This window comes from Apus apus, chromosome 1 (assembly GCF_020740795.1).
Source record: "Apus apus isolate bApuApu2 chromosome 1, bApuApu2.pri.cur, whole genome shotgun sequence".
Taxonomy (NCBI): Eukaryota; Metazoa; Chordata; class Aves; order Apodiformes; family Apodidae; genus Apus; species Apus apus.
The window spans coordinates 68,402,676-68,423,726 of NC_067282.1; the positions used below are offsets into that span (position 1 = coordinate 68,402,676).

At 45.8% G+C, this 21,051-nt stretch overlaps 1 protein-coding gene across 3 annotated transcripts in view; it reads right to left on the bottom strand.

Moving 5' to 3' along the window:
• Positions 1–21,051, bottom strand: part of LSAMP (limbic system associated membrane protein) — a 1,031,747-nt gene that overhangs the window by 9,575 nt on the left and 1,001,121 nt on the right. For 2 of the 3 annotated variants that reach the window (XM_051623572.1, XM_051623564.1), the window contains 3 exons: positions 16,091–16,211; positions 15,188–15,336; positions 9,082–9,117 (listed from right to left, as the gene is read on the bottom strand). In XM_051623572.1, the coding sequence (XP_051479532.1) occupies positions 9,082–9,117; positions 15,188–15,336; positions 16,091–16,211 (306 nt within the window). The remainder of the gene's footprint in view (positions 1–9,081; positions 9,118–15,187; positions 15,337–16,090; positions 16,212–21,051) is intronic. The other variant, XM_051623582.1, reaches the window with a different exon arrangement.

Sequence of the window (21,051 nt, forward strand, 5' to 3'; positions counted from 1 at the left end):
GACCAGCATGATTGAGATGTCTTTGGTACTGAAATTCAGTGGTATTGCTGCCTCTGACCTTCCTATCCTCCTTCTCTCACACCTGCAGCATGGTGACCCCCATGCCTCGCCCTGTCCTTAAGGTCTTCTTAGGCCTACCACTCCACTCTGGGGACTCTCTTCTAGGGAACTCGGCAGAAACCAACCCTTGTCCCCATCCCTCCCTGCCCAGCAGAAGAACAAGCTAGGAGGAGGCTTCAGCTAGCCTTCATCAAGCACTGCTTGTGAACACGGAGAATACTACAAACAAGCCTGTGTGCTTCCCTCAGCACTTCAGTGAATTAGAGATTTCACTGGAGGCAAGCTGAGCCCACAGACTGGTGTGTCTCTAACGTGTGTGGTGTCAGTAAATATTACTTTGTGGCACCTGTAGTTCTCACTGAAGTATGCATGTGTGCGTGTGTGCAATTCCAGAGTGAGACTTCTGGTCACCTTAACACCTTAACAGTGCTTGCCTGGCTTTAATGTCTTGCCCAGGGCATGGGGAAAGCTGAAGCAGAAAGCCATAGTGGCTCCTCACAGCCCATTCCCAGATTGGTAATTAGAAAGTTACTACAGCACAGGATCAGAGCGTCCCAATGGTTAAGAAATCTAGTAAGGGAGCTAGGAGACCTGCATGGTTAAAAAAGGAACCGCTGGGCAAACTTAAGTGGAAAAAGAAAGTCTACAGATCATGGAAGGAGGGGCTGGTCACTTGGGAGGAATATAGGACTGTTGTCAGAGAATGTAGGGAGGCAATTAGGAAAGCTAAGGCCTCCTTGGAACTTAACCTTGCAAACCAGGTTAAGGACAATAGAAAGAGCTTTTTCAAATACATAGCTAACAAAACTAACACTAGAGGCAATATTGGCCCACTGTTGAATGAGGTGGGAGCCCTGGTGACAGAGGATATAAAGAAGGCAGAGGTGCTGAACACCTTCTTTGCCTCTGTCTTTACTCCTGCAGGATTTCCCCATGAGTCCCAGATTCATATAGCCCCAGAAGAAGTCAAGATAGAGGAGGAGTTTGCCATGGTAGATGAGGATCGGGTTAGGGATCAGTTGAGTAATCTGGACATCCATAAATCGATGGGTCCAGATGGAATGCATCCAAGGGTGCTGAGGGAGCTGGCAGAGGTCACTCTCCAACATCTTTGGCAAGTCGTGGGTAACAGGAGAGGTGCCTGAGGACTGGAGGATAGCAAATGTCTCACCAGTCTACAAGAAGGGCAAGAAGGAGGACCCGGGTAACTATAGACCGGTCAGCCTCACCTCCATCCCTGGAAAGGTGATGGAACAACTTGTTCTTGTCGCTATCTCTAGGCATATCAAGGAGATGGGGGTCATCAGGAGCAGTCAGCATGGTTTTATCAAGGGTAAATCATGTTTGACTAACCTCATAGCCTTCTATGAGGAAATTACTAGGTGGATAGATGATGGTAGAGCGGTAGATGTGGTATATCTTGATTTCAGTAAAGCATTTAACACCGTCTCCCACAGCATCCTTGTAGATAAGTTGATCAAGAATGGGTTTGCTGATCAGGTAGTGAGGTGGATCAAGAACTGGTTGAAAGGAAGGAGGCAGAGAGTTGTAGTCAATGGGGCGGAATCTGGTTGGAGGTCTGTGACTAGTGGAGTCCCTCAGGGGTCGGTACTGGGACCGGTGTTGTTCAACATCTTCATCAACGACCTGGATGAGGGTACAGAATGTACCCTCAGCAAGTTTGCTGATGACACCAAGCTGGGTGGAGTGGCTGACACACTGGAGGGCTGTGCTGCCATTCAGAGGGACTTGGACAGGCTGGAGAGTTGGGCGGGGAGAAATCTGATGAAGTTCAACAAGGGCAAGTGTAGAGTTTTGCATCTGGGGAAGAACAACCCCATGTACCAGTACAGGTTGGGGGCTGACCTGCTGGAGAGCAGTGTAGGTGAAAGGGACCTGGGGGTCCTGGTGGACAGGAGGATGACCATGAGCCAGCAGTGTGCCCTTGTGGCCAAGAAGGCCAATGGCATCCTGGGGTGCATTAGAAAGGGTGTGGTTAGTAGGTCAAGAGAGGTTCTCCTCCCCCTCTATTCTGCATTGGTGAGGCTGCATCTGGAGTATTGTGTCCAGGTCTGGGCCCCTCAGTTCAAGAAGGACAGGGAAGTGCTTGAAAGAGTCCAGTGCAGAGCCACAAAGATGATCAAGGGAGTGGATCATCTCCCTTATGAGGAAAGGCTGAGGGAGCTGGGTCTCTTTAGCTTGGAGAAAAGGAGACTGAGGGGTGACCTCATCAATGTTTACAAATATGTAAGGGGTGAGTGTCAGGGAGATGGAGTTAGGCTTTTCTCAGTGTTGATCAGTGATAGGACAAGGGGTAATGGGATCAAATTGGAGCATAGGAGGTTCAAGGTGAATATTCGAAAAAATTGTTTTACTGTGAGAGTGACAGAGCACTGAACAGGCTGCCCAGAGAGGTTGTGGAGTCTCCTTCTCTGGAGACATTCAAAACCCACCTGGATGCGTTCCTGTGTGATGTGCTCTAGATGACCCTGCTCTGGCAGGGGGGGTTGGACTACATGATCTTTCGAGGTCCCTTCCAACCCCTATGATTCTATGATTCTACAGCTTACTGGCAGCTGAGCTGGCCTTCAGCTGGATGAGTTTGGGCAATGGAAAAGGTGCCTGCGGCCACTTTCGTTCATCCTTTAGGTGTTCTAGGGTGCCTGGAAATTGCCTGGTGACTGTGGGATGTGCCTCCAAGCATGGGATGTGTGTGGATATGGTGCAGAAGGTGACCTGGCTCAGGAGTGTACTTGTCCATCAGTGTAACACCTACCACAGAAGCTGCCCGGCCAGACCTCACAGAAGGTCTGCGCGAGTTATAGCACATCCTTCTCCACATCCTCACCCCTTTCTCCTGTCCATGTACACGTTCCCCAGATTGCAGAGGGACATGCAAGCAACGGTGGGGAAGGGCCAAGCACATTTCTTTTCTGCTTGCCTTGCCACTAGGCCTCTCCCTTTCACAGGGGAGCTCTGCTGACAAGACTTGTTCGCCCACAGGAGGGAAGGCCTGCCAGGAGGAGCACTCTGCTTTTTCTGCAAGCCTGATTTCTTTGGAAGCATTGGCTTTTTCCCTGTGCGCCCTCTCTCTCCCAAATCCCACACCTCCCTTCTCCCGGTTGTTTTTGTTTTTAGAGAGAGCGCTTAGACAGCTGTATTAATCATGCAAGCCCAGCCATGTGTAATGTGCTTTATCAACAGCAGAGCAGACACTGAATGGCAACCGGTTCACGAGCGGGCCTGGTGCAGTGCCTGAGCCAGGGAGATAAACCTGCTGCTTCCCAAACCCACTTACCGTCATGGGTTAGTGAACGGAGAGACTGTTCACTTGGGACAATAACCAGAGGGGAGGCCAGTATGTTAGGCAAATTCCTGAGTGGTTTACACTGGGAATGCAAGGGGGAGGAGGAGGATGAAGGTGGGAATTACTCTTTGGTCATTTTCTCCAGAGGGTGGGAGGAATTTTTGCGTGTGCATCAGGACTAAATCAAGAGAACAGTGGCTGTTCATCCTCCTCCTTGCTGCCCGCCATGCTTTGGTGCCAGTCAGCACAGCTTGCAGCTTAACACGGGAAGTAAGGAGAGCAAGAGGGAAAAAGCAAGGATTTAGGTACACCTGCTGAGCAGTGTCTATAAGGTGTCTTCATCATCTCTAAGGAGGAAGGGTTAGCTGATGGCTTCAGAAACTTACCTAACATACAGATGTTATGAGCATCCTCTGGGCTGAGGATATCTGTCTCTGGAGGGTTATAGCCTGTCCGAGCTCTGCTCTGCAGGGCAGTCTGTCCATGCTATGCTGCTGACACTATCAGTGTCCCTACTGGACAACTGATTTTTCACAGCAGTTGCTCTTCCATGGGTGTGTTTACAATCTCTGCAGTACAGTTGTGTGTTTCCTCCCACTGGTTTCACCCAGCCTCCACTCTCCCACCTGACTGCTGTGCCCTGACCTCTGTTTCACAGGGCTGTTCTGCATGCATGCAAAGGCACTCTGTGACTACACAGACCTTGAAACACCTTCTCTGTCCCAGTGCAAAGGCCTGGCTCAGAGGAATATCTTTCTGGGACTTCCAGTCTCAGTTCCTACCCTCTGCTGCTGCTCTTCCTCACTCCCTGGATTCTCCACAGCATTGCTACTGGGGAGGGTTATGCAAATATATGCAACCCAGAGCTCATTTTGGAATAAATCAATCTAAATTAAAATTAATGAACAAAAAGTACAGAAACAGATTAAGCAATAACACCATTTCTCTCTCTTTTTCCCTGTGTCTCTCTTTTTTCCCTTAAGAAAGCTGGTTTCTTTCCTTTGTGCTTTTTTGGGGAAAGAAGCAGACTGGTTTTGTTGTGGTTTTTTTTAAAGCAATCTCAGCAAGCAGAAACTGTCTGTTGCTTTCCAGAAAAAAAACATCAAGTCAAGCTAGTAGCTGTACTAGAAGTAATTCCTGGCATTTCTCTTTTCCCTAAGATGCTGTTCCCAGCTACACCCCTACTACTCCTTTTGGAAGATGCCACCATCATCTCTGACTTTGATTTTATTTACTTTTAACCACATGGTCAAAATAAGATGCAATGCCAGCCCTTGCCAGGTACGTACGAAACAGCAAGAAAGGCCTTCTGCCTAAACCCTGCCTTGTCCTTCCTGTTCTCTTGGCTTGAAACCCCTGCAGGCTTGGTACCCAGTGCAGTCCAAGCCTTCAGTGCCTGTAGACCTGGCAGGGACAGACATGGACCCTGAGCAGCAAGAAAAGCTTGGCCTGCTTGGGCATCCACCCTGCAGAGCCACCCCCTTTTGCACTCACCAAATGGAGAATGAGATCTTTGGAAAATCTGACTGGATACTGCCAGCAGGAAGAAAGGACAGCTCTAAGCTGTGCTTCCCATCCAGGGTCATGGGCGTTATCAAGTGCCAATGCCTGAGGCTCAGCCAGGCAGTTTTTAGGGAAGAGAGAGGCATGCTCCAAGTAGTCAGACACACATCACTGCAGCGTGACAAGGGCAGCTGAAATATGGGTCCCAAATGCCTAAGAATTCGTGGAGATAACCAGACATGCACAGAGCTCCAAACATGCCCTCCTGTGCTTGGTCACTATGGCCATTATTTCTTCTCTGCTGGCAGTTCCTATGTCAGGCTCATGATAGGCCAAGACTGGCTATTTTGGCTTGTTTATCCTTTGGTTTTCCCAGTTCTGCTAACTAGTTTGTTGCAAAGGCTGTGAAGGCTTGGATTTTACTGACCTCTTCTTGCTGCCCAGCTGAGAAAGCACCCAGTGACCTCAGTGAAGAAGACTCCAGAGATGGACAGGTTCTTTAGCTGGCCACACTGTACTGGGAGGGCTTGTTTCTGTGGACTGCTCCCCCACCACTGCCTAGTCAGCAAACCCCCCATAACATATTAACCCTTTGCAGTCACTACTCTCTGATCTGTTCTCCCCTGCTTTTCTCCTTAGCTTCAAAATATTCAGCTGTTCATCCTTTTGCCAAAGCAGACACCACTGACACAAGAGCACCCTCCTCTGCAGGGCTGACATGACCACATGCTAGAGAAAGCAAAAAGGGAGCAGGGATGGGAGGAGGTGACCACTGCAACAGGTAAGCTCTCTTATCCACACCTAGCACCTCCACAGGGAGGGAAGAAGATCAAGAGGGTATTAAAAAGAAAGATGCTCTCTGATTCCCACTCTGGTCATCAGATCCAAATGAACATCTCTTTCCTCTCTTGCCCCCCAGCTCCCACCCACCTGATGAAGGCATTAGTGACAGTACAGGCTACTTGGGCTACAGCTAAATGGAGACTAGCTACAATCTACAATCATAAGGGGTCATTCTCCAATCAGTGCACATTTTGACATAAAGACAGGACTGCTCATTCTCCTTTTCCCTCCCCCTCCCCTAATTACTTACAAACTGTTGCTATAAATCTTTTGCCACCCTGTTGATGGGCATGACTGGATTTCATCTGATCAGGCCCTGAGGAGGGACATATGTGATGTCCTGCAAACAGTTCTCAATGTGCTGCTCTCCAGTAAAGAGGGCATCTCCCTTGCAGAGCTTCCACGGCATTCAAACTAACCATGCAGAGAAAGTCCCTGGTTAATCTGTGGTAAGCCCTCATCATGAATCTCTGGAGAAGACTCAGGGGTTTTGAAGCCCCTCAGTCTGGCCAAGATGTTCTGATGTGGACACTAGGTGCTATCAAGATAGAGGGAGTCTATGTTCAAAGGGCAAGGGACAATGGAGGACAGAGATGGAGCTAGCACTGTAATCGTGACAGGCCCCTTAGAGGTTCAACAGTAATCTCATTTGACCTGATGTTGGCATGTGTTGTGGAATGAGCAAACTCTCCTTTTCCAGAAGAAAACTCTTTTGAAAAGCCACCTGATGATGCAGTAAGACCTCCTTTGCAACAGCCAGGTCTTGTGTCATCCCATTATAACATGATGTTTCGATGCAGACAGGAAGATGTGATGAGATGTGGCATCACCTCGAAAGACATTTTAGGGCATTTTGCATGCCTGGCTACAAAATCAGGAGGACTGGAAAATTTACCAGAGACAATTGTGTCAAGAGCTGAATCAGATGGGCTCCACCAGACTCATCAAACTCTATCATGGAAACTGCCCCATCAAACTCAAGTCCCACGTGTTTATTTGAGTGGGCTGCTTCTAAGTCTCCAGCTTGCCTGAAAGCAAGATGTTTCCACAGCAGCTAGCTAATGATAGCAATGCTTAGTATGACTGCATTGCTCTTCATCTCAAAACACCTTCCTTTAAAATTAATGCTCAAAACCCCACAGGGCAGGGAAGTGTTACTGAGGCTTAAGAGAAATGGAAATTGAAGGAGAAAGGGAGGAGGCTGTGATTCTGGTCATTGAGGAGAGGCTTATTTGAGAGCTGAGCATCTCAGAACATTGACTCATAGGGAGAAAAAGGTCTAACAAGAAAATTGTATGCCCAAGATTTATTTGAAGGTGAACAGCAAAGTAAAAGCAAATGTTGAGAGGAGCGCCAATATCTTTGCTGAACACCCTCACTGTAGAAGCTGGTAGGGGCTTTCAGAAAACCAATGAGGTCCAGAGTATTTAAGCTCTACACTCCCCCTCTGCAAAATCCTCTTTGCATGTCCTGGGTCACTGGAGATAACCCAATATTTGACACCACAAATTCCTTGAGACCCCTCACAGAAGTAATGTCACAACAGGATGTCCTTTGAGATGATCTCAGGAGACTGGGGAGCAGTAAAAGGAAAAAAAACTACAACAACTTCAAAGACAGAGTGGGGAGTGTTTTAAAGGATTGACTAAAGCTGTGCAGGATGGCCTTGGCAGCTTGATTAGGAGGGGTATTTGGTATGGAGATCCTGGCCTTGCTAAACTGCAGTTTTTGCTTTATCATTTATCTTAATGGGCTTCTAATTCAAAACCAGCTGCAAACAGGGCAGGCTATGAAAAAAATTAACACTGCCTGCCTGTGGAATTTAAAGATATATAAGAAAAACAATCATAAAAAGAGTTTTTCATCAGACAAAAACATTTGTCATTGAAAATTCTGCTTTAAAAAAGAACACGCCAAATTGGAAAACTCCTTAAAACCCTACAACCCAAAAAGCCTCAGCAACTCTAATTTCATATCCAAGCACAAGTTTCATTTGCAATACATACAATAATGGGTTTAATTAGATTTATTTTTCCACACTACATTCCCAATGGCCTACTTTGCTCCTTTTCTCAGCTCCTTGAATGTTATTTACAAATCACTCCCTGGGATTTAATTTTAATGGTAGCTTGATTTTTCCCTCACCCCCTCCTTTTTTTTTTTTTTCCTTTTTTTTCTTTTTCTTTTTTTCTTTTCATTTTTTTGGTATGTACTTTTCTTTAATTGTATTTGTGGATTTGCCTTTTAAATAGGCAATTGTGACTACATCCTGAGCCTGAATATGTTGCCAAGAGCAGAGCTTGATTTGAAAAAGGCAGAGTGGTTAAAGAGAGCTGGTGTAACACCCAGCATTGATTGTTCTTTTCATGGGAGTACCTGCAGGTGCTTTACTTGGGAAGGTGCCCTCTGAAAAACAACATGGGTTCTTAATAACACTCTACCCCAAAGCTCTGCACAGACTTTAACTATTTAGGCCTCCTAACATTCCATGAGTTGAGTGCATCTTCATATGGCGGTAAAACAAAGATACTAGGGAGCCCTAGGACAAATTTTTTTAAGTGAATGGGGGGGTGGCTGCCTTATTGTTGATTTATTTTCAAACATTGCTTTCAAATGCTGTAGCCTGCTGTCTGGAAGTGCCCAGTCTCTGTGCTGTTTCAGAATGTCGCAGTCACATCCAAACCCCAAGTTTCATATGGTCATTGGGGCTGTGCTGCCTGGACTTGAGGCATACTTGGGAAGCACAGAGATGGGAAAAAATACTCAGACCCTGTTTTGCCTCCACACCTTCCCTTGGAATACAAAAGACAGTAACACCCCACCATGTGCCTCTTCTCATGCTCTTTGTCTCAAATGCAGCACTCTGTGACTGGCAGACTTGGGGGTGTGTGACAGAGGAATGAGAAAACAAAGTGCTTTACCATTAATAGTTTGCACAATAGCATGGAAAAAACTCCTGAGAGCAATTTAATTTTTAGCTTCTCACTTGTCCCTTTCACCACCTCTGCAAAATTTAAGGTCTGCTTATGCTTTTGATCCAAATCAGGCTATGTGGCCAAAGATATATTAGGAGTAGGTCTGTAGACAAAATTAACCTCACTAAAGACTGTCCAGACCTGGGTGACAATGTCGTGGCTCAAAGCTTGGCTAAAGGTTGTTGCTGCTTAGTTGATTGGTTTTCTGAAAAGGGAGGGGGGAAGGATGAAGAAGATGAGCAGAAGGGACCAAATGACATGTAGACAAGAAAGGAAAGCTCTTATTTTCCTGCATTTCTGAGTGATTTTGCTGATCCCTGACTCTGAGAGTTGATCAGGATGATGGAGAATGACCCGGCTAAAGAGCTACTTCAACATAAAACATATACTGACCTGGAAAAGGATTGGGGAGTGTGGGTAAAACTCGTTCTAAGGGGGGAAAAAAAACAATAAGCAACATGCAGGAGAAAAGAACAAGCCACTTTTCACACCAAGCAAGCAGCAGATACAAACCTGATGGAGTTGTCCATCTCCAAATTAGCTGAACTAGAATAGGTTTCATATACAGAGCATTTTGCTAGCAACACACCTAATACACATCAACATCCCCTGGGACGGAGTCAGAGAGAAGTAATTTGAAAAACTAAACAAATAATATCCACACAGCAAAAGGGATTAAGCACCTGCAGTGAAGGTAATTGGAGTTGATGGGCCACATCTCCCCTCTGAGTTTCAAGACCATTCATGTCATCACACTACAGCTCCACTTAGCTACACCTCTGGCAGGAAGCTAGTCTTGGCAGAGAGGTGAGCTGTGGAAGTCCCCCACAGGTAGTTGCTGCCTCCCCATTTTCCAGAATGGATTTCTTGCCCCAGAACCTTTTCCACAATGGATTTCTTGCCAGTGACAGGTACCCTGAGGATTTGAGCATGGGAGCAGTCACCCTGGTGAACCCCAAGGACACTTTGTTTCTTTTGAACCTTTGTCTTTCAAGGGGAATAGAGATTTTTTTTGCAGACTCATCAAGCTCTAGTTGTAGCTGTTTTGGTTATAGGGTTTTTACAATGTGTCCTTGTTATATGTCACAGCAGGACTTTTTTTTATGTCACTGCTGGCTTGCTTTACTTCTTCCACAAAAGGATCTCAAAGAGTTGACCAGACACTGAGGAAAACAGGTGTCACAGACCTCAGTCTGTGGCTAACAGTAGTGTTAATTCCATTTTACAGATCATGCAGTTGATGTACAGAGCAAGGAAGCAAATTGCTCAGGGTCAGATGCTGAACTGTTGGCAGAGCCAGGAGCAGAACCAAGAATAGAAGATCCCCCAGGCCTGACTCTGATCACCAGGTCACCCTTCATTACCTTAGACCTTGCTGGATGCCTCGCACTGATTGAGACAAGTTCCTACCCAGGGACTGATCAATAGGTAGACATCTATCTGCAGAGATATGCCACTATTCAACAGCTGATAGGCCTGGGGCAATGAGTCATCTCCTGGCTTACCTGTGAGGACAGCGCTAAGATTAGTGCTTATGGACATAGAGCTTGTCAGCATACATCACTAGTCCACTATTATTCTCTGATCAACCCAGACCCAGCTATTTGGAGGCCAATGCTCTTCATACATCACCCTTGGTGCAACGAGCTAGTTTCTCACTCACTGGAGCCCATGAGGATGTGGCAGGTCAGGCCCATCCCTATGCCACTGGCAGATCTCCTGCCTTTATGGTGGTAATGAAGCTGTTTGAGTCCACAGCAGGTAGAAAACACAAGGCTAGCCTGGATCTCTGTGTTTATGTAGCAACAGGGGACTGTTGTTCTGTGAAAGCAGGCTGTTGTGCTGACATGACTTCCTTGTTACTCAGTTTGGTTAAATAACTCACCTCCCCTTTACCTTCTTCCTGCACAGCAGGCTGCAGCCTGCACAGCATAAGCAGTTAAAGCAGAGCACTATGGCCTCATTATCATGCTGCTTTCTATTCAAGGACTCTAGCTCTTTCCCCTGGCTGCCTGCTGCCTTTATTGCTCCACCCCAGCTCATTGGCAGTGTCTCAGCCTTGCCCCATCTGACTGTCAGCCTAAAAGCTTTCCTCCTCTCTGGAGTCTCCTCATTATTGACAACCCCTGGGAAAACGGTGGGTTTGCACTGAGAGCCACTGAGAGAGAGATTTTGGCCACAGTTAGGCTCCAAACCCTAGCAGCAACCAACATAAGCCAACGCTCAGGAGCAGAAAAGTGTGGTCAGAGATTTAGGAGCATGGATGTAAGCATGTGCACACAGCCAGCACCTGTGCCCAGGTGCTAACAAATAACCACACGCTAGAGGCAAGCGTCAGTTCTTAGGAACGTGCCTCTTGCTGGGCCCAAAACTGCTGGGCCTAAAACGATAACCCTCCCTGAAGCCTCTTGAGGAGGCAGGGGTGGGATCCTGTCTGCTGCTGCTTCTAATTGGCATGGGTCTTGCCAGCTGCTGCTTCACCTCTTGCTCCCTGAAGGGTGCAGAGGATGCACGCTGCAGAGGATGCGGCAGGGGACCTGCTGAGGTGGCACTCTCCTATAATTGAGATAATTTAGACAGCAGGACTGCATAAGGATGTGTGGCACTGCCCTGTTGTCTCTCGTTTTATCCTCTGGAATGGGCTAGCTCTGCTGGAGGAAAAAGTCAACTGTTTTGGAAGAGCTTTCAACTCTTTTCTCTGCCTTGCTAGAATGCACCAGGTGCTGTGCCTGCTTCTGTGTACCTGAGGGGGTATGCATGCTTGCTTATACACCACACAGGTGCATATGTATGTATCCATACTCATGTACATATGAACCTATGTATCCATATGCTTGTATAGCAGATGTGTATCTGGTATATATATACACATATTTACACTTCCATGTAGCACTCATTAAGATACAAATTGTGACTTTTACTCATAATGCTTTTCATAGCACTCTGTTAGCTGAATGGAATGAAAACATGTTCCCTCCCTCCTAATAGACTTATGGAAAAACTCTCCCTCCAGTTGTAGCACTACTTTTCACCTCTTGCTCTGTGACGGCAGCCCTGGCTTGGCCTCTGTCAGGTCATTTTCACAGAGATCTGTGTTACTGCCCCTTTCCTAGGTCTCACAGTATTTTGTCCTTGGGGGTTACAAAACCTGATCTAGGCTCTGCAGAGCTGAATCAACCTACTGGCTCGCTAATGCTGCAAAACACAGTTCTGCCTTCCAGCTCCTCATATCCACAGATGTCTGATATGGCTTCCCCTTTTGCATGGGCTCTGGTGCTTGTCGAGCCCTTCCATGAACTAATTCATCTCAGCACAGCAAAATAAAACGTTTGGGGGCATTTTGGGGGGTGGGTGGTAAAGCTCAGTTCCTTTTTCCCTGGTTTAGCAGGCTGAACTGGATCAGTGCATTGTTCACTGAATACCAGAAAGAGGGAAACAACAAAAGCATGTGGCAGAGAGCAGGGTAAGAAAAAGGAACAGGGAGGAAGGGATGGCAGCAAGCAATTAGATGGGTTTTATTACCAAACTGTACCTGAGTACCCTCTCTGCAAACATATTCCATATTGCTGTTGGAGACAGGGTTCCTGGGTAACACAGACCCTTGGTATGGGCATTTTTATGTTGTTGTAAACTCAGTTTCCAGGAGTGAGGGGTATAAATCTCTCCACCTACAGCAGGTAATCCTGCTGCTACATCCTTTAAGGAAGATCACTAGCTACCTATTCATACAGCTCAAGGGAGCTGCTTTTGTATTTTAATGCATCTTCTATCTATGGCATTGACATCTAAGGCACTCGGTCTCTCTGAGACCTTTTCAGTTCTGGCTGAGATTTCCTGGAATGGTAGTCACCCATTTTTCTCTATTGTTAAACTGTTCTTTCACATAATTTTGCTAGCTCCCCTTCTGCCCTCCACCTCAGGCAAAGCTGCCAGTACCTCATTATTAACTCTCTGGTTGTTTCTTCACTCCTGGCTCCCATTATTTCTTGTGCTGCAATGGGACGCTGAGGAACCATCGTTGTATCTGTTTCCCTAGTGGGATGTTGCGCGACAGTGAGCTTGTTCTCAATTTAAAAAGTGAATAAAATCTCTGATTCTAGAGATGACAAACACTCCCAAGTATCTGAGTATCTGCTGTACCTTGCAAAAACTTGGCACTACTTTATTTCCCTGCTTTGGTGTGTGACTGGGAGTGTGCATTACCTGTCATTTCAGCTACTGTGTGATCACTATGGTATTTTTTTCATTTGGACTTGTAGTTTTTTTCAGCTGCTTTCTTTATGAGGCTGGATTCCCTTCACTTATTTCTTCCCTGATTTCTTAACCTTAGAAGTACCAGCCTTAGTCTGCCTGAATTTTTTTTTTCCTCTCTCTCTTCCAAACTAAAAGGAGAGCAGAAATGTCCTGGAACAATATGAAGTGACTGCACACTGAAGAAATAGGGATTTACTAAGCAACAAAAAGAAAAGCTAGAAAGAGTTCACTAAAAATACTAAAATTTCTCTCAGTTCCTGCTCCTCCATTTTTCTCGCTCTTGTGAAGTCCTCTGGTGTTTTCCAGCTTAAATAGGCTTTGAATTCCTAAGGTAAAAATTATAAACAAAATCCAACAACTCAAAAATCTTCATACACATCAAAAGGAGGCTAAAGTAGGACCCTCCCTGTTGCAAGTCATCTTGCAATAGTTGCTGCATTTCGTCCTGGAATAGTAAAGAGCATCTTTGTAACATTTCCATGGGTGTCTTTCAAGTTTTGCCATTCATTTTATGACCATGGGTAAACCACTTCTTCACTCTGTACCTTTGTTTCCTACTGCAAAATGGTACTAATAACACTCACCCATTTCTAAGTAACTTGTAATATTAAAATATTCATTGTTAGCAAATCCTTTGAGATCCTCTGAGGTGAAGTTCTGCAATCATGCAAAATGCTTTTCTAGCAAAATGAACCCCCCAGCTAAAATCACGTGTGCATACATACATTACTGAATTTCATCTTATATTTTGTTTCAGTCATGCACTTCAGCTCATCTGTGTAACAGGAACCAACAGAGAGGGCCAAATTTAGAATTCAGCCGCAAATAATGGATTCTAAACTTAGCATTATATTAATATCAACAAGAACAAATCTGGAGTACTTGAAAAGTGTGTTCCAGATTGCTGCCTGAGGATTTTATTTGAATCTCATGACAGTTACAAGAAAAGGGTGAAAAGACTTTCAAAGTAGAAATTTGTTTTGTGTGCTGCAATGTTACAGGAAATCCAAAATATGTTATTTTATGGTAATATCTGTTACTTAGAAAAACACTTCCATAGAATACATCCAGATTTTGCAAAAATTCAAACAGCCATGAAATAAATCCAGAGGTAATAAACAAAGAATGCCAATGGATTTATCCTTTTGCACTACATCTGTTAAAAAATAACCAAACCAAACCATCATTTTTCTGATGGTTTGATTAATTTGACCACACACAGCAGAAACTAGACTAAACTGCACCCCATACTAAGACTGATTTACACAGCTTTTTGCTCTTTAAAAGGACATGCAGGTCATGGCACACGTGTTTCGACTCAGATCGGCACTGTCAGTGGAATACAGCCCTAAATCCCTTTTGTGTCTATATGTCCATTCATGTAAGTGGATTATTCTGCTGCAGTCTGTTTCTGGTGGCAATAACGATGCGTGGTCCTAGCTGAGCCCAAGTTTTGGACCTGGAATTAGGAACTGCATTTTGAATGTGCCACAGTTTGTACACGTGCATGGGTGGTAGTTGAGGGATGGGGTTCTGTTTAGCGTCAGGTTTGAATCAGCCGCAAAATTCGGAACCAGCAGGTAACTCTGCTCTAGGGTTTGGTCTGGTCCCATCTGTCTGTTTACACTTACTACAACAAACTCAGTAATTGAAATGTAGCAGAATGAGATCCAAGGAATTTTATTCCATATTTCATCTGCTGATTACCTTTTCCCCTGTGTTCCCTCTGGTGTGCCCCTTTAAATCTTCCTGTCTTTTCCCACTTCTTTATCTTCCATTTTCAAACTCATTTCTCTTTCTCTTGACTCTTTCTTGTTCTCCTCAGGCTTAGTGGCTAGTTCTCTCCATCTCTCTGAATTACTTGTCATTTCTCAGCTGTCACAGACCCTCAGAGCCCTGGCCTTCTGTCTCCTTATTAAAGGGCCTGTCATTCTAAAGGGCTTTTTGTTTCCAGTTCTAAAAGAAACATGTTTTTATTATGTTAAAAAAAACTGACTTCAGCAAAGAAAGTCAATCAAAGGGCTTGACTGTAAACCTTTTAATTTGGCTGTGTTTGTGTTTCATGGCAAGTATGAACATGGAGGTAGCTGAAGCAGAGCGCTGAAAGCCAGTTCATGGCTGGAGGTTTGGGGAGGTGGGGGTGGCAAGCGGATGTTTTCCGGACTTTTGGTCACTGTGTGCTTACTACATAGCCTGGTCTTTGTGAGAGCAATCTGGACCTCCCTTCACCCTCTCCCATACTTACTGTAAAGGTATAGGCTGGCATTTGTGACTCCCAGCTTGTTGGCAGCCACGCAGGTGTAGTTCCCGTAATGTTCCTCAGTGACGTTGGCCACCATCAGCAGAGACTGGCTCCCCGTGCTCTTTATCTCCAGACCATTGGCGCTGTTTATCCTGGGGAGACAGGAGAAGAGGTGTCTAGTGCAATGGCAGTTGTGTATTCGGAAGGAAATCACTGCTTCAGCAGGCAGTAAACCCAAGTCATTCAGCCCAGCTGGCAGGTGAGGATGGAAGGAGACATGAGGATACATGAAGAGACCAAAGAAGACACTGATGGAAAGAAGGAGGAGGGAATTAAAGGACGAAGAAGTGTAGTGGGGTGAAATGCCACTGGTAAAGCAGTGAAGAAGCAAGAAAAGCCCAGGAAAATGGAGGAAGTCTTTACCTAGCACTGACTTGGAAATAAACCCTTTTCTCATTTTCTCTCATATGCAAATCTGAGTGGCTCAGATCATACAGCTGGGGGCAATCTTGCATTTCAGCAGCTTCTTCCCCAAGGTGAAGGCACCTAGAGTGGCATTACCTAGTTGGAGACTAACACTGCCTATTTTTTTTTTGTCTTTATCATGGGCTATTTAATGTACGAATATTGTCAGGAAGAAAGCTCTATTGATGTCTTAATTGTGTATTGGCCCATAACTGACTTAGAGGGAAGAGCTCCATCCTCTGCACTTGCTTCAGCATCCCCAGCAAAGAGGGGGATTGCTTCCTCCTGCCTTGACCATGCTGGCTCTGTCCAGTCTGACGGGACCATCATGACTTACATGGTTTGTAAAGAATAATTTGTTTGAGGAGAAGAGCTGGGGAGGATGACAGGTGATTTCCTGAGGATGCTCTATTGAGTGCATGGAGAAGGAGAGGTTCTTACCTGGTATCATCTCTATACCACTCGAAATCAGGCGTGGGCACTGCTGACGCCTCGCACCGGAGTAAGGCTTGTCGTCCTGTGGCCGCTTCATTGCTCTTGGACTCTGTGATGGTGGGGGGGTCTGCAGGAAGGAAACACGTGGTCATTTCACACTCTTCCAAGTGGACCAAAACAGTGAAACTATGTCAGGGCTGGCTTCCTCATGCAAACCACTTGGGCAGGTGGAGGCCCACAGGTGCTGCTTGCTGTGGCACATCTTCCCCACTGCTCCTCTGGAGAACACCTACTCTTTGAACTCTTCCTAATACACTGTGTTAGCATCACTCCCTACGCGTGCTTCTCTTCAGCAACACTGAATAAAGTTCTGTCATAAATGCACAGGCATACACAGGCAGAATTAAGGTTAATGACAGACTTCTGCATTTTATTAATATTTACCTGTGGATCTCTAGTTCACATGGACTCATCAGAAAAAAGATGAGAGTTCGTCAAGGGTAAAGAAAGACAGAAGAAGTAAAAGGAATAATGTAGGAATTTAACACGTGTATGAAAACTATTTTCCATACAAACTCTGTGTCTAGTGTCGAAACTAATAAGAAAGGAAAGAACGCACAGTATTACAGTATCATTCTGGTTGGAAAAGACCTTTAAAATAATCTAGTCCAAGCACTACCCTAACTCTGCCGCATCCACCACTAAACCCTGTCCTCTGGAACCACATCTGTCTTTTTAGATGTCTCCAGTGATGGTGGCTCAACCACCTCCTCAGACAGCCTGGATCACCAAGTCCAACTGCCGCCCCAGAACAGGACAAACCCAAAGTTCACACCATGTCCCTGAGGGCGTTGTCCAAGTGCTTCTTGAATATTGTCAGCCTGGGTGCCATTACCGCTTCCCTGGGAAGCCTATTCCAGTGCCCCACCACCCTCTGGGTGAAGAATCTCTTCTTAAGGTCCAACTTAAACCTCCCCCTGCACATCTTTCTACCACTCCCTCAGGTTCTATCGTTGGGCACCAGAGGGAAAAGGTCAGCACCTACTCCTCTTTCCCTAATCAGGAAGCAGTAGCTGCGATGAAATCTCCCCTCAGTCTCCTCTTCTCCAGGCTGAACAGACCAAGTGCCTTTAGCCGCTCCTCATATGACATCCACTCTAAACCCTTCACCAACCTCGTGGCCCTCCTCTGGACACTCTCCAGTAGCTTTATATCCTTTTTGTACTGTGGTGCCTAAAACTGCACACAGTACTCAAGATGGGGCTGCACCAGTGCAGAGTAAAGTGGGACAATTACCTCCCTCTGCTGGCTGGCTATGCCATGCTTGCTGCATCCCAGGACTCTAGTTGGCCCTCCTGGCTGCCAGAGCACACTGCTGGCTCATGATCAACTTGCCATCGACCAGAACCCCCATATCCCTCTCTGTAGGACTGCTCTCCAGCCTCTTGCTCCCCAGACTGTATGCACATCCAGGGTTACCATGTCCGAGGTGCAAAATCTGGCATTTCTCCTTGTTAAACTTTATGCGATTGGCAATTGCCCGGTTCTCTTATTTGTCCAGATCCTTCTGCAGGACCTCTCTGCCCTCGAGAGTGTCAGCCGCTCCTCCCAATTTGTCTTGTCTGCAAACTTAGTAAGCAGGCCTTCAAATCCTGCATCTAAGTAATTTACAAATATATTAAAAAGTACTGGTCCTCAGATGGATCCCTGTGGAACCCTGTTAGTGACCAGTCACTAGCCTGATGTGACCCCATTTACTATGACCCTTTGAGCTCAACCCATCTGCCAGTTTCTCACCCAATGCATTATGTGCTTGTCCAGCTGGATGCTGGACATTTTGTTTAGAAGGATACTATGAGAGACAGTATCAAAGGCCTTTCTGAAATCTGGAAAGATTACATCAATTGGCTTCCCTTGGTCAAGTTGGTGGGTAACCTTGGCACAGAAAGAAATCAAGTTAGTCAAGCAGGACCTTCCCCCAACAAAACCATGTTGGCTGCGACAAAGGATGGTGTTGTCTTTTAGGTGGTTTTCAATAGCTCCCAGAATAAACTTCTGAGGCAACAAAAACTGAGGAAACATGTTTGAGACATGTATGAGACATGTATGAGGCAGAAATACGTTAATAGCTTAAAAGGGAAGCGCTTTTAGCTAGAGCTGTGGGTGCAACTTTGAGAGCCAGACCAATTGTTGAGACACTTCCCTTAGGCGTCTTAAGTTAGAAATCCTTCCCAAACCTCCTTGGACATCATGCTTTGTCACAGGTTCCAAGAGGAGTTGTTCATGATTGCTCTGTGTGAAGCCTGCCCTCAGCCTAGCATGGTTCTCCCACCCCTGCGTGCTTTGAAGTCTGAGAGTTGTGGAATGGGCAAACTAAACTTGGGAAACATAACGGTGTGCTCCACTGGAGGAAGATCTCAATGCTGGCTGGGTGCCAGGCAGGGTAGGCACTGGCATCTTCAGTCCCAGTCCCGTGTTCAAAATGTTAAGCGACAAGCTTGACATGTTAAAAGGCAGAATGATTTCCACCTTGCTACTGAGAGAGAACGGGGAATTAGTGCCTTGTCTCTCATCTCTAATACTTGCATACTCTGAGATTATGGGGCTGCAAGTCAGACAGCTATTTTGCTGAGACTCAAGTCACCATAAAGCACACTCTGCATCTGCAGAGTACAGCTCTGCCATCTGTATCCATCCCAGCACTGAAAGGCCAAAAGAAGCATCAAAATGGATTGTGTCAGTCAATGAAAAAAGTAATTTTGTCTGGAAAATTTATGAAAAGAAGTTTGTTTGTGAACACATTAGCCATCTCAATGCGATCCCTTTCCTGACCTTAATCAGGATTTTATGCAGGGCTTTAGGGACATTGAAGTGTGCCTTCTAACATCGTAACTATTAAAAAGTGTACATAAATAGGATCCTACATTCAAAGGGTCTAGGTTCACGTAAATATTTTAATTTGGAAAGGAGAAGGGGTAATAAAAGGATAGTGAAGGTGATTTTTTAAGCACCCTTCTTCGATTTTTTTGGTTCAGGCAGTGTATCTTCTTGCCGCCTGCAGCAAGACAAACCTTTTCCATTTCACTGAATCCAGCGCAAGAGGTGAATCACAAAATGAACAAGCACCTTTCTACAGGCCTAGAAAATGACCCTGGCAGGCATGTGCTGCCTGGGCTGCTGCCAGGGAGCCTAGCCCCTGGCTTCCAGCAGGCCCTGCCTTAGCTACCCTCCTTGCCTTTTCAAAGGATGGAGCCCAGAAGGGTGGACAGGCTGCACCTCAGCCACCACTGCTTTTGCCAAGGCACTGCTGACCCCGTGGCTGTCCCCTCAGCAAAGGGCAGTTTGCTTGCTGCAGTGCTCTCCCAGGGGAAGGGGCAGGCAATGGCCCTTCAACAAACCAGCCCACTGGGAAAGCAGCCACTCTGTGTTTAGCTGTTTGCTGCTAGGGAAACCAGGAGCCTGTTCCCTTTAGCTGTTTCCCCCTCTCATTCTTTCCCAGGCCTCAGTTTCCCTGTGTTGTGCAAGGACCATTACGTAGGAAGCCTGAAGGTGGTAGTGTGAGACCAAAGCAAAGCAAGGATGCTCTCCTGCAGTCTGGGCTGACAAGCTGTGTATTCCACAGCATCAGCAGATCATAAGAGATGGCCAGGAAGCTCCTAAAGTTGGGCAGGTCCCATTTTTCAAACTTAACGGTAGTTTTCCCAGTTTCTGATGCTTCTGGTGTAGTTTAAGGAAGCAAGATAAGGAAAGATGGATTCAAATGTCTAGATTTCATTTTCCAAACGGGACTGGCTTTTCCCCCCACCCCCCGTGTATGGCCCTCATGACCTCTTACGTTTTTACCCTTAATTGCCAAAGAAAAGATCTGTCCTGAAAGTATTTATAAATTGATTACATGAAAAACTAGGCCACATAATAATATTACAATATTCTATCACATTATATTTCCATATATTCCAAAAGCAAAATGTTTAAGACCTTACTGTAGCATAGTTTTTATGAGTTGAAACTAAGTCAAAATCAAACATTCTGACTTTATGCAACAATCTGTTTCAACCATGTTAAAAACATCATTGAAATTATGTTTCACAGAAATATTTGAAAATATTAATTGGTTCTCATGGAATGTCTTGGGTTTGTAAACTCAGCTGCTTTTGACAGGAAAAAACCCTCAACAGTTTTAGTGCAGAAAATCTGTTACAGTTTCACATCAATGCCAAATCTGGCCCATGAAGCAGCCAGTATTAAACCACTGCCACCCAACTTCTAGAACTATTAAAAACTCCGTGGATTCTGAAGGTGCTGCAGGGAGCCTGTAAGTAATACTATGGTGTATAAACTGAAGAAGGTCAGGAGAGGATATACCTTTCATCCATCCATCCATCCATCCATCCATCCATCCATCCATCCATCCATCCATCCATCCCTGCTGCAAAGGTATTAGCCCCCAAGTAAGAAAACAGCAGATATATAGGGATATTCGCTTTAAATTATTCCAGTGCCAAATATGGGCCATACAAATACAGAGTTGGACATATACAGACATAGGATTATATCAGTAACAGCTGTCTGAAATATGTCACTGTGAGAGAAGTACACCAGCAGAGTGAAGAGGACTCTGTCTAAGTACATATGGGTGATGGGATCCATGCCCCACTCATACAGGTGTGGATGTAAGGCACACAGGTAACTGTGCCTCTTGGTGTTTTTAGCTGGATTGCCATATCCTTTGGCCAAACCCCTTTCTGTATTGCATTGGTGCACAGAGGATCTCTTGGAGCAGGTTGTGTGCTAATGACCTGAAACCAGCACAGAAGTCAAGTTTTTGCACTCTCTCATTAACACATGCCTCTCCTGGATGTTCCCCTGGGTGCCTGGGCTGTGATACGCATGTAGGCACTGCTGGGATGGCTGGGCACAGGCAGGCGTGAGGCTGCTCTGAGTCGGCTTGAACCCTCCCTTATCTC